Source organism: Heptranchias perlo, chromosome 1, assembly GCF_035084215.1.
Source record: "Heptranchias perlo isolate sHepPer1 chromosome 1, sHepPer1.hap1, whole genome shotgun sequence".
Lineage (NCBI taxonomy): Eukaryota > Metazoa > Chordata > Chondrichthyes > Hexanchiformes > Hexanchidae > Heptranchias > Heptranchias perlo.
In genome coordinates, this window is record NC_090325.1 from 86048349 (window position 1) to 86060453 (window position 12105).

Sequence of the window (12105 nt, forward strand, 5' to 3'; positions counted from 1 at the left end):
ATAATTGGTCTCTGATCACGGAGAGGAGGGAAAGGGGGACAAGTAGTAATCCAGATTCAGAGGAACAGAAGGCCGGGCACATATGGCTGGAGAAGATCATTCAGATAGGATAGAGTGAGAAAGTGGAGGGATTTGAAGAGGATTTTAAAGCTGATTTACTAGCACACAGGGAGCTAGTGGAGTTTGGTAATGAACATGGTGAAGGGTGTGTGTGGGAATTTTGGGGAGGAAGACATAGCAGCAGAATTCTGGATTTGCTGAAGTTTGTGAAAAGTGGAGGAAAGCAATCCTTGAGGTGATGATGGTGTGGGTTAGAGCTTCAAAAGCAATGCAGAAGTAGGGGTGTAAATAAGCAATGCTCTCGAGGTAGAAGACTGTGGTCCTGATGACAGACCAGATACAAATCTCAGGGGTTGAACAGGATGCCTAGGTTGCGCACTATTGAATTTAGCCTGAGGCAGGTTGATGGAGTTAAGTCTTTTTTTGGCTATTTATGCTAGATATTTCCTAGGGTTCAGTGTCACTGGCCACTCCCGTAAGCAGTCCTACCCTCAAACCAGAGTGTGCCATTACCTACCTAATATGTAGGTAAATGTAGTGAGATCCAGGAGTCAAACAGAGCCCCTGTCTAATTGAGATGTTTAAGATGATTAACGGAGTTGATAGGGTAGATAGAGAGAAACCATTTCTTCTGGTAGGGGTGTCTAGAACAAGGGGGCATAACCTTAAAATTAGAGTTAGGCCGTTCAGGGATGATGTCAGGAAGCACTTCTTCACACAAAGGGTAATGGAAATCTGGAACTCTGATCCCCAAAAAACTGTTGAGGCTTGGTCAATTGAAAATTTCAAAACTGAGATTGATAGATTTTTGTTAGGCAAGGGTATTAAGGGTCATGGAACTAAGGCGGATAGATGGAGTTAAGGTACAGATCAGCCATGATCTAATTGAATGGCGGAACAGGCTTAAGGGACTGAATGGCCTACTCCTGTTCCTATGTTAAACTGTACTTTGGCTTACTGGAATAGATCATGTGCCACAACATAATCTTAGAATCATACAGCCCATTGTGCATGTACCAGCTCTTCGAAAGAGCTATTCAATTAGTCCCACTCCCCTGCTCTTTCCCCATTGCCCTGCAAATTTTCCTTTTCAAGTATTTATCTAATTCCCTTTTGAAAGTTACTATTGAATCTGCTTCCACCACCCTTTCTGGCAGTGCATTCTAGATCATTACAACTCGCTGCATAAAATAATTTCTCCTCATCTCCCCTCTGATTCTTTTGCCAATTACTTTAAATCAGTGTCCTCTGGTTACCGACCCTCCTGCCAGCAGAAACAGTTTCTCCCTCTGTACTCTATCAACAACTCTCAAAATTTTGAATACGTCTATTAAATCTCCCCTTAACCTTCTCTGTTCTAGAGAACAATTCCAGCTTCTCTAATCTCGCCACATAACTGAAGTCCCTCATCCCTGGTACCATTCTAGTAAATCTCCTCTGCACCCTCTCCAAGGCCTTGACATTTTTCCTAAAATGTAGTGCTCAAAATTGGACACAATACTCCAAGTGAGGCCTAATCAGTGATTTATAAAGGTTTGAATGTAAGGAATCTTACAACACCAGGTTATAGTCCAACAGTTTGGACTGTTGGACTATAACCTGGTGTTGTAAGATTCTTTACATTTGTACACCCCAGTCCATCACCGGCATCTCCACATCATGACTTATAAAGGTTTGGCATAACGTCCTTACTTTTGTACTCTATGTCTCTATCTATAAAGCCAAGGGTCCCATATCCTTTTAACAGCCTTATCAACTTATGCTGCCACCTTCAAAGATTTGTGTACGTAAACCCCCAGGTCTCTCTATTCCTGCACCCCCTTTAAAATAGTGCCATTTAGTTTATATTGCCTCTCATTCCTCCTTCCAAAATGCATCTTCTAGTCTTCCACACACACAATTGTGTGCTAGTGGTACTTTTCCAACCCACCTTTTTTACCAAGGACCTTGAACATAACATGGCTATCCAGGTGGTCACCACTCACTATTTGAGCTCTCCCATCTAGTTTCCAACAGCACCAAAACTGCCATGGTCAAAATCAACAAAAACATCCTGTGTAATTAGCAATGCAGCTTGTTGTTCCTCCTTGAGTTCTCTGCCACATTCAACACGGTTGATAACTCCATTCTCCTCCATGGTCCAATTCTGTCATATCGAGCTCTCCTGGTAGGGGAATGCACAGATATCAGTGCAACAAGGAGAGCCCGACGCCACGATTGTCCAATCAGCAGGAGACCACAACACCCACGCAGTAAATTTCAGCACGGGGAGGGGGGGGGGGCACGTGACAGAGAATCCTCCCTCCTCCTCCTCTCGCGCTGCGACGTATTTCTTCCACCAGCTGCGCGGCCTGAATTATGACACGGAGTTCCTATTTATCACTTTGCCGGTCGGCCGCGTGTCCTTGCGGGAGCTGCCTGTCTTTTACCAGGATCTGATCAGGGTCTGGAATATGGTTGTCTCCTGCCGGTGCTCTACCCCATCGGGGGTGGCAGCCGTCCTGCAGGAGCCGCTGCCCCGCGGTGTTGGCTTCGGCAGCGCGTGGCTGACGGAGGAGAGGGCTCTGGCCGATAAGGTAACCAGAGTCAGGGACGTTCTGCATGGCGGAGGGGGCGGGCTGGATGGCACTGGGGACACTGGCCGCACGGATGTCCTTGAACTATGTCTGGGACGTAGCTGCCGCCATCCGGGAGTTGAAGGTGGCACTCAGCCCTGATTCCACTCGGTGTGTGGAGGAGGCTCAAGCGTATGGAGCCATCCCGTCCGATCTGACCCCCATTCGGACAGAATTCCTCATCGGCGCCAGGCCCTGAAACCTCCCTCGGGGGGCTGTGCCTCACAACTTGAGCTGTCCCTCGGAAATCCCCTCCGTGCCATTTCACTCTGCGCAGAGGGATTTCCTGTACGGGCTGCTCCTGCACACTCTCCACTTCCTCGCCTCTGTCTCTCACCCCGGCGTACCATCTTGCCGTCCGGCGGAAGCGGGGGTCCCCGAGCAGATGACTCTCTACTCGGGGATCTTTCCGTGTGTCATTGGGGATCTGGGGTGGAGAGTGTTGCACAGAGCAGTCGCGACCAACAGACGTTTAAGCCATTTCACGCACTCCCAGGCCGCCTGCAATTTCTGCAGCCTGGATGAGTCCGTGTTTCATTCATTCATAGGGTGTGGGAGGCTGCAGCCCCTGTTCCACTATTTAAGGGGGCTGCACTTCAGTCCCACGTTCCTGATCTTTGGCCGCCTGATGAGGCGGGGGGGGGAGGGGGGGGGCGGAAAGGTCGGTGAACGTCCTCGTGGGTCTGCTCCTGGGCCTGCCCAAGGTGGCTATCCACAGGTCCAGGTTAGACGCGGCCCGTGGGGGCGGTCGGTCCGACTGTCTGCCTCTCTTCCGTGGCATTCTCCGCGCCCGGGTGGCCCTGGAGAGGGAGCACGCGGTGTCTGCCGGTATGCTTGAGCTTGAGGCTTTCCGCGACCGGTGGGGCACCACAGGGGCTGGAGTGTATCCTGGATCCTCAAAATAAAATTATTATTTGACACTGTTATTTGGTTTTTGATTTGTCTTAAATAAAACACACCCTACCCCCCTCCTTCTTATAAAAGGGTGGTGGGGGGGGGGGGTCCTGAAGGAGAAAAAAAAACCTGCTCATACATCCACCTTACAGAGCAGAGCAGAGTTGAATTGAAAAGATTTTCACATCGTTCACATTTTCACATCGTTCACATTTTCACATCGTTCACCTGACGAAGGGGGAAGCCTCCGAAAGCTTGTGAATTTAAAATAAAATTGCTGGACTATAACTTGGTGTTGTAAAATTGTTTACAATTGAAAAGAGAACACACACCTACAGCCCTTGCCAGCCTAATCCTGCTGCAGGCAGTTAGGGAAAGAGAGAGAGAAAAACTAGACGAACCTCACTCATAGAAAGAGGCCTACACACCCAAAAACCTCCACTCGCGCAAAAATATCCAAGTCTCAACCCCCGGTCACCGCGAACGAGAACAAAAAACTACAACTGCCACGGTGCAACGTTTCCAGTGCGCATGCGTGGTGAATTAATGCCACGTGTCTCTGCGAGGCATGCGTAGTGATGCTCCGTTTGCTCTGGTGTGGATGAAGCTGATCGAAGCCGGTGGAAGTGTTAGGGGGCAGGTTGGAGTCGATGTGCTGATAGAGGCGCAGGATCCAAGAGGAGGGAGGGCATGGAGCCAGCCTGGAGGCAGGCAGGTCGAGGCCGGGGTCGCGGACGCGGGAGGGGGAAAGCAGGCGTCAGTCAAGTGGCTGGATCCGTAGGACAAGCTCAGGCTGGCGGAGGAGATGCCAGGCCCTCGAATGGAAGAGGCTCGAGCCTCAGCAGCAGCAGCACCACCACCACCACCAGCAGCAGCAGCAGCACTAGCAGGTCAAGGAGTCAGCCCGTTGCAAGCAATGGTAAATAATCCGGTGCAAAAAAAACTTAATCGAACAAAGGACGCCTCTCCTGTGAAGTCTTGCTCACTGACCTTTACTCTATAACTGAAAGTGTCACTGTCACTATCTTGATGAAAATATCTAATTGATCTTTTGATACCAAACTCAGCAACTTTAATATCTTTATATAGTGTCTTTAACGTAAAAAAAATCTTAAGGTGCCTCACAGATGCAGAAGAGAAAAAAGAGATATTAGGAGGGGTGACCCAAAGATAGAATTATAGAAAGGTTACAGAACAGAAGGAGGCCATTCGGCCCATCGAGTCTGCGCTGACTAGAGAAATCCACTCCCTCGCCCTATCCCCGTAGCCCTGCAAATTTTTTCCTTTCAAGTACTTATCCAGTTCCCTTTTGAAGGCCACAATTGAATCTGCCTCCACCACCCCTCAGGCAGTGCATTCCAGATTCTAACCATCGCTGTGTAAAAAAAAAAGTTTTTCCTCATGTCACCTTTGGTTCTTTTACCAATCCCTTAAATCTATGTCCTCTGGTCCTTGACCCTTCTGCCAATGGGAACAGTCTCTATCTACTCTGTCTAGACCCTTCATGATTTTCAATACCTCTATAAAATTTCCTTGCAACCTTCTTTGTTCCAAGGAGAACAACTCTAGTCTATCCACGTAACTAAAGTCCCTCATCCCTGGAATCATTCTAGTAAATCTCTTCTGCACCCTCTCTAAGGCCTTCACATCTTTCCTGAAGTGCAGTGCCCAGAACTGGATACAGTCCACCAGTTGTAGCCGAGCCAGTGTTTTATAAAGGTTCATCATGACTTCCATACTTTTGTACTCTATGCCTCTATTTATAAAGCCCAGGATCCCGTATGCTTTTTTAACCGCTTTCTCAACCTGTCCTGCCACCTTCAATGATTTGTGCACATATACTGCCCAGATCTCTTTGTTCCTGTACCCCTTTTAGATTTGTGCCCTTTAACTTATATTGCCTCCCCTCGTTCTTCTTATCGCAGTGTATCACTTTGCATTTTTCTGCATTAAATTTCATCTGCCACGTGTCCGCCCATGCCACCAGCCTGTCTATATCGTCCTGAAATCTATCACTATCCTCCTCGCTGTTTACTACCCTTCTAAGTTTTGTGTCATCTACAAATTTTGAAATTGTGCCCTGTACACCCAAGTCCAAATCATTAATATATATCAAGAAAAGCAGTGGTCCCAGAGGTGGGTTTTAAGGAAGGTCTTAAAAGTGGAAAGGTTGGGTGGTGGAGTACTTTAGGGAGGGAATTCCAGAATGTGAGGCCTAGGCAGCTGAAGGCAGGGCCCGTCTATGGTGGGTTGAAAGGACTGGGTGATGTGCAAGAGGCCAGAGTTGGAGGAATGCAGAGTTCTTGGAGGGTTGTCGTGCTGGAGGAGGTAATAGAGAGATGGAGGAATGAGATTATGAAGGGAAGAGGTTGAGAATTTCAAATTGGAGGAGCTGGGGGACTAGATGGTCAGTGAGGAGGTCAGCATGATGGGTGAACAGGACTTGGTGCAGGATAGGATACGGGCAGCAGAGTTTAGGATGAGCTGTAGGTTACGGATGGTAGAGGCGGCCAGAAGAGCATTGAACTGACGAGTCTGGAGGTGACAGAGGCTAGGATGAGAGTTTCAGCACAGATGGGCTGAGGTAGGGGCAGCGGTGGGCATTATTACAGAAGTGGAAGTAGGCAGTCTTTGACGGAGAAAATAAGGGGTCGGAAGCTCAGCTTGGGGTTGAATAGGACGTCAAGGTTGAAAACGGCCTGGTTTGGCCTCAGAGAATGGTTGGGAGGGTGGCGGTGTTTGTGGTGGTGGCTGAAGGCAATGGCTTTGGTCTTTTCAATGTTTAACTAAAGGAAATTCTGCCTCATACAGGATTTTCGCCAAGCAGCCTGATGGCACAGAGGCTATGGAGGGATTGAGAGAGGTGGTGGATAGATAGAACTGAGTGTCGTTCGCGTACATATGGAAGCTGACCCCATGTCTTAATGATCTTGCCAAGATGCAGCCTATAAATGTGAAAGAGGAGGAGTCTTGGGGTGATGGTGCGGGGGATGGCTAAAGAGCCATTGGTAGCTTTGCTCTGTCTATGATCGGAAAGGTAAGAGTGCTATCAAGAAATGGCAGTGCCACTGAACTGGATAGTGGAGGAGAAGCATTAAAGAAGAACAGTGTGGTCAACTGTGTCCAAGGCTGCAGCGAGGTCAAGGAGGGATTATACATCATGATTACAGTCACACAGACAGTTGTTCGTGACATTGGTTAGAGTCATTTTGGTGCTTTGGATGGAATGGGAACCTGATTGGAGAGATTCAAATGGAGTTGTGGGAGGGATGGCCATAGATCTGGGAAGCAACGACATATTCAAGGACTTTAATGCTTTTAATTCATTATGATGGATATGAGAAGGGATCAGGGTCAAGCATGTCTTGTGCAATATTGAAGGCTGGATTTGGGTTTTTGTTTTATATTGAAACTGTTTTAATGTGTTGTTTCAAAATAATGAGTTTGGTTCTTTGATTCAAAATAAAGGAACAGAGGAAAGTACAGCATCGAAAAAGACTGTGCAGTCCATTTGGCCAGTCCCAAAAAATGAACACCACTCATTCATCCACTCCTTCAAAGACCTATCCAATTTTCCGTTAAATATTTCGACACTAACTGCCTTCGCTGCCTTCTTGGACAGTCTGTTGCACACATTCATCAACCTATGCGTAAGGTAGTTAGTCCTAAATTGCATTTTACTGCTTCTAAGCTTGAGCCTGTTTACCCTTACTGTAGTGTTTGTGGTAATCTCAAACATAGAGATTCAATTTTCTATTCCCTTAATGATCTTAAATACTCGAATAATATCTCACCTGACCTTTCTTTTCTCCACATGCCCTTCAACCTTTCCTTATAGCTCAGACATCTTAAGCTTAGTATCAAGTTTTTCTGCACTGCCTCTGATGTCTGGATATCCTTGCTGTAGTAGTGACCAGAACTGTACACAGTCCTCCAAGAGTGTTTGTACAGACTCTTGATCACCTCATGAGATTTATGCTCTATCTCTCTAGCTACACAACACAAAATCTGGTTAGCTCTTAGTTTTGTTGTGTTGGTTTCAGTGAGCTATCCACCAATATTGCAAGATCCTGATCCTTTTTTGTGCCCTGTAGATTGGAATCAGTAAATTTATATTCTCAGTTTATTTCCTTTCCCTAGTCTCATTACCTGCTATCTAAACGTATTAAACGCCATTTGCTACTTCTCAGCCCAACCTCCAACTTACCCAAATGTCACTTGTATTTGGTGTGCCTTTTCTTTATTGTTTGATGCAGTCTCTTCTCTTCCCTCCCAAATTTGTTGTCATATGGAAACTGGCAGCTTTTTTTCTTGAAGTTAAACATTGGAAGGCTGAACCCATCGTCATCAGCCCCCATCACAATTCCATATCCTTGACATCGATGCCATCCCTCTTCCTGCCTCAGTTTGAACCATACTCTTCTATTTGACCCAGGACTGAGCTTCCGACCCTATATCTTCTCCATCTCAAAGACCGTTTACTTCCACCTCTAACAATGCCTGCCTCCGCCCCCTGCCTCAGCTCACCTGCTGCGGAAACCGTGCATGCCTTTGAAATCAGTAAAACCTAGTGCACAAGTTCAAAAAGGCTAATGTTTTCCATTATCTCAAAGGCGTTGGAATGTAAAAATGAATGGAAGTTATGTTTCAGTTGTACAGAGCATGGCTCAGACTCCATCTGGAGTACTCGTTCAGTTTTGGGCACTGAACATTAGGAATGACATATTGGCCTTGGAAGGCTACAGTGCAGTTTCACCAGAATGATACCAGTGCTTAAAGGGTTAAATTATAAGGATAGGTTGCATAAATGTGGCTTGTATTCTCTTGAGTTTAGAAGGTTGAGGGGTGATCTTATCTGGATCTTTAAAATGATAAAGGGATTCGATAGGGTAGGTACAGAGAAACTATTTCCTCTGGTGGAGGAATCCTGAACAAAAGGGCATAATAAAATTAGAGCTAGGCCGTTTAAGAGTGAAGTCAGGAAACACTTTTTCCACACAAAGTAGTGGAAATCTGGAACTCTGACCCCCAAAAGGCTGTGGATGCTGTGTCAATTGAAATTTTCAAGACTGAGATCGATAAATTTTTGTTGGGTAAAGGTATCAAGGGATATGGAGCAAAGCTGGATAAATGCAGTTGAGGAATAGATCAGCCATGATCTAATTAAATGTCGATACAGGCTTGAGGGGCTGAATGGCCTACTCCTGTTCCTAACTCATGTCTAGACCTGACTCCTCTAGACTCTGGCCTCCTCAGTATTACCACATCCAGAACCAGCTTCCCATTTCACCCAAGCACTGCCTCCCAATATTTACACATCCCTGACATGATGGGCCGAATGGCCTCCTGTGCCGTAAATTTCTATGATTCCACAATTCTCCCAGTCCTGACCACCTCTCTGCTCTTCCTGTGACTCCTGTGAAAACCAGACCTATTGCTCCCTCCTGCCATCTCTTTCTGATGCCCTTTGCCGTTGATGATCCATTTTCCACAATCCCAGATCCTTCTGCACCCCCTTAATATTCTTGCATCCCCCCGCTCCCACATCCTGTCACTTCTATTCCAGTACTTCCACGCCCAAGACCACCCTACCATGACTACCACATCCAGTACCCCTTCTCACCACTTACACACAACTAACTGACCACTCCCAGAACCCCTACTCTCGGATGCAAGGATTGTTCTTCTCCAATAGTCTCAGCCCATTGCTCCATGACTATTGGGCTGCCATCCTGCTGTGTATCCTGGGCTTTCAAATTGAGCGCATAGCTAATCAAACATCAGTGCCACTGATTGACATTTTTAATGTAAATATGGACATAGTCACATAATTTAAACCTGATCGTACCACCAAATACTTGGTAATAAAAGTACAATTTTACTTATTCAATCACCATATATCGATGGCATGATAATATATTGTAATGTAAAACAGCATATTGCCCAACTAGTCATAAGAGCTAAGCATTGAAGATGGAAGGTCTGCTAGTATATATTTATATTGGGTCATCTAGCATGTATAGACACTCCAGATGTCAGAAATAAAATAGGGTGATGCTGCGGGTACTGGATTTAGACTGAATTATTTTTATGGATAAAATATAGGAGAGGATACAGCTCAGATTCACGAGGATGATGCCAGGGATGGGCAACCATAGTTATGAGGACATACTGGGTCTATTTCCAGCAGAGAAAGCGAAGAGATTTAATAAAGGCTTTTAAAATTATGACGGAAAAGACAATGGGCCAGAATGTGTTGAAAAAGTAACAGCGAATGAATGATGCACGCCGTTATTAATGTGCAAATCAGTCAGCAACTTGTGGCGAGGAAACGATGCCCTGTGAATTGCGAATGCCACAAGTTGCTGGCTGATTTGCACCGCTCCACTGTTAGCTTTGCTAAAAAGGCATCTCGCCCTTAACCTCCCTGTGAGTTACATGAAGTTGCTGCATTTGCACATTAATTGCCTACTAAACTTATCGCAGAAAGTTAAGGCTAGTAATTAATAACATAAGTATCCTTTTAACAATGTGATAATTGTTAATGACTGCTAATCAATCTCTCTGGCCCAGAAAGTGAACAATTAAGTGTGGAGTCTCATTCCTTCAGGTAGTGAATTGTTGGAGATTTAAAAAATTTAAAATTAAATTTTTTTCCCTTTCTGTCTCTTTATTTTTCTCTCTTTTAATCCAATCTTTCCCTCTCTTTATTTCTCTCTCTATACCTGATTTGACATTGAATTGACCCACTCTAATTCACCTTAGTCCTTCCTCTTTATTTCTCAATCCTTAATTCTCATTGGTTAAGGAGATACACTGTTGGTCCCGTCGTTCACCAAGGTCCCAGATGCCCTGTTTCCTTCGCTGCGCCGTTATCAGCTCGCACTTCCAGCAACTTACAGGGCAAAACATTTTTGAGCTGAAGGGTGCAAGACAAAGTCTAACTAACCGGGCATACTGCAAGATGCCGTGCTCCAGCAAATTCTGGCCCAACTTCCTCTGGTCAGACTGTCATTGATGAGGGGTCATTAATTTAAAATCCTTGCTGAGAGTGAGGCGAGAGGTTAGAGAATTTCTTTATGCAGAGAATTGTTTGAACATGAAATGCTTTGCTACAGGGAGTAGTTAAAGCAGAGACCATTGCATCTTTTATGGGAAAACTGGAACAATATTTGAAACAGAGAAAGATAAAAGGGTATGGGGAGGCAATGGGGATACAATGAGATTCGTTTTGGATTGCTCCAGCAAGGAGGAAGCACAGACACAATGGGCCAAATGACCTTTCACATTTTGGGATTTTTGATTTTTTTTTCGCGGAAAGGATTTGGAAATAAGTTATGTTTAAGGATTGTGTTTTAAAACAAAGTGAATTTGCACACGTTTGAAAAGCCACCGACACAAGGGTGGAGGGAGTTGATGTATTATCTTTATTGTTATTTACAATGACCAGGGACATTAAGCAATTTGTTAGGCTTTTGGAAATTAGATAACAAAACAACCACATCTATTATGGTAGGGATTATTCTATTCATCTGGGTCCAACATGAGGTGTCAGCTGAGAATATACTCTTGAGAGAGAAGGTAGTCCATTTGGTTGACAGGCTTACTGGCGAATCCCATAAACGAGGAAAGTGTTGAAGGCACAGCTCTCCCACTTTCTGGGAATGCAGAGAGAAAAGGAAAAATGTGACATTTGGGCTGTCTGTCAGGTTTTTAAACTAGAGACTGGAAGGTATATTCCTGGGGCCTGGAGCTGGAAGCTAAAATTCAGGAGGCCAGTTTTTGCAGTTAAAAGAAAGGTAATGCCAAAAACAAGTAAGTCAGCCTGCAAAAGGAACAGGTTGCTTGGTTTTTTTTGAAGAGTAAAGTAAGATTGACTGAAGGAAGTGGGATTTCCTTTTACTGTTACTCTGAATGTTCACTTGCTGTCTGTAAAATAAAGCAGTTTAATGATTCTCTTTGTGTCTTGTCTCAGTCCACCTACTAAAAGATTGGTGGTGTACCTGAGGCCACGTGCAAAAGACACGATATCCAGTTCAGAATACAAGGGTCCTATTGTTACATGCCTGAGTTACGCTATCACGTAATTATATATTGGACGTTATGGGCCCACCCCTGAATGTAAGATGCTCGGACCACTTACAGGAGTGACCGGCACTGCTGTACCCAAGAGAATATCAAAGGCAGAGCCATAACCTGTAGCAACCTCTTTGTGGGCTAAATGACCTCCTTCTGTACTGTAAGCATCCTTTGCTTTGCTCACCAGTGCTGAATGATGGTTACATTTTGAATCTTAGCAGAGAACCACCTGATGTTTTCTTTGGTTGAATCTATGCTTGTGGTACAATAGTTTGAAATGTTTAGAGGAAGGCCAGTCTCAACATTAAGCAAAAGACTCTGAAATCAAGAATGCAAAGAATTTTGCAAATATTGTTGAACTCTAATTTAAATATAAACCTAATTGTTATTTTAAATCTGAGAAGATTGTCTTTTTATTGGACATAAATTCATTTTTTTTTACTGATCCTAAAATTTC

General features: G+C 45.0%; 1 protein-coding gene across 2 annotated transcripts in view; it reads left to right on the top strand.

Moving 5' to 3' along the window:
* The first annotated feature begins 4174 nt into the window (after nucleotides 1–4174).
* The window catches only part of nfxl1 (nuclear transcription factor, X-box binding-like 1), a 177853-nt gene continuing 169922 nt past the window's right edge, over nucleotides 4175–12105 (top strand). Inside the window, exon 1 of one of the 2 annotated variants that reach the window (XM_067988151.1) lies at nucleotides 4175–4488. In XM_067988151.1, coding sequence (XP_067844252.1) covers nucleotides 4260–4488 — 229 coding nt within the window. In that variant the 5' untranslated portion in view covers nucleotides 4175–4259. The remainder of the gene's footprint in view (nucleotides 4489–12105) is intronic. The other variant, XM_067988158.1, reaches the window with a different exon arrangement.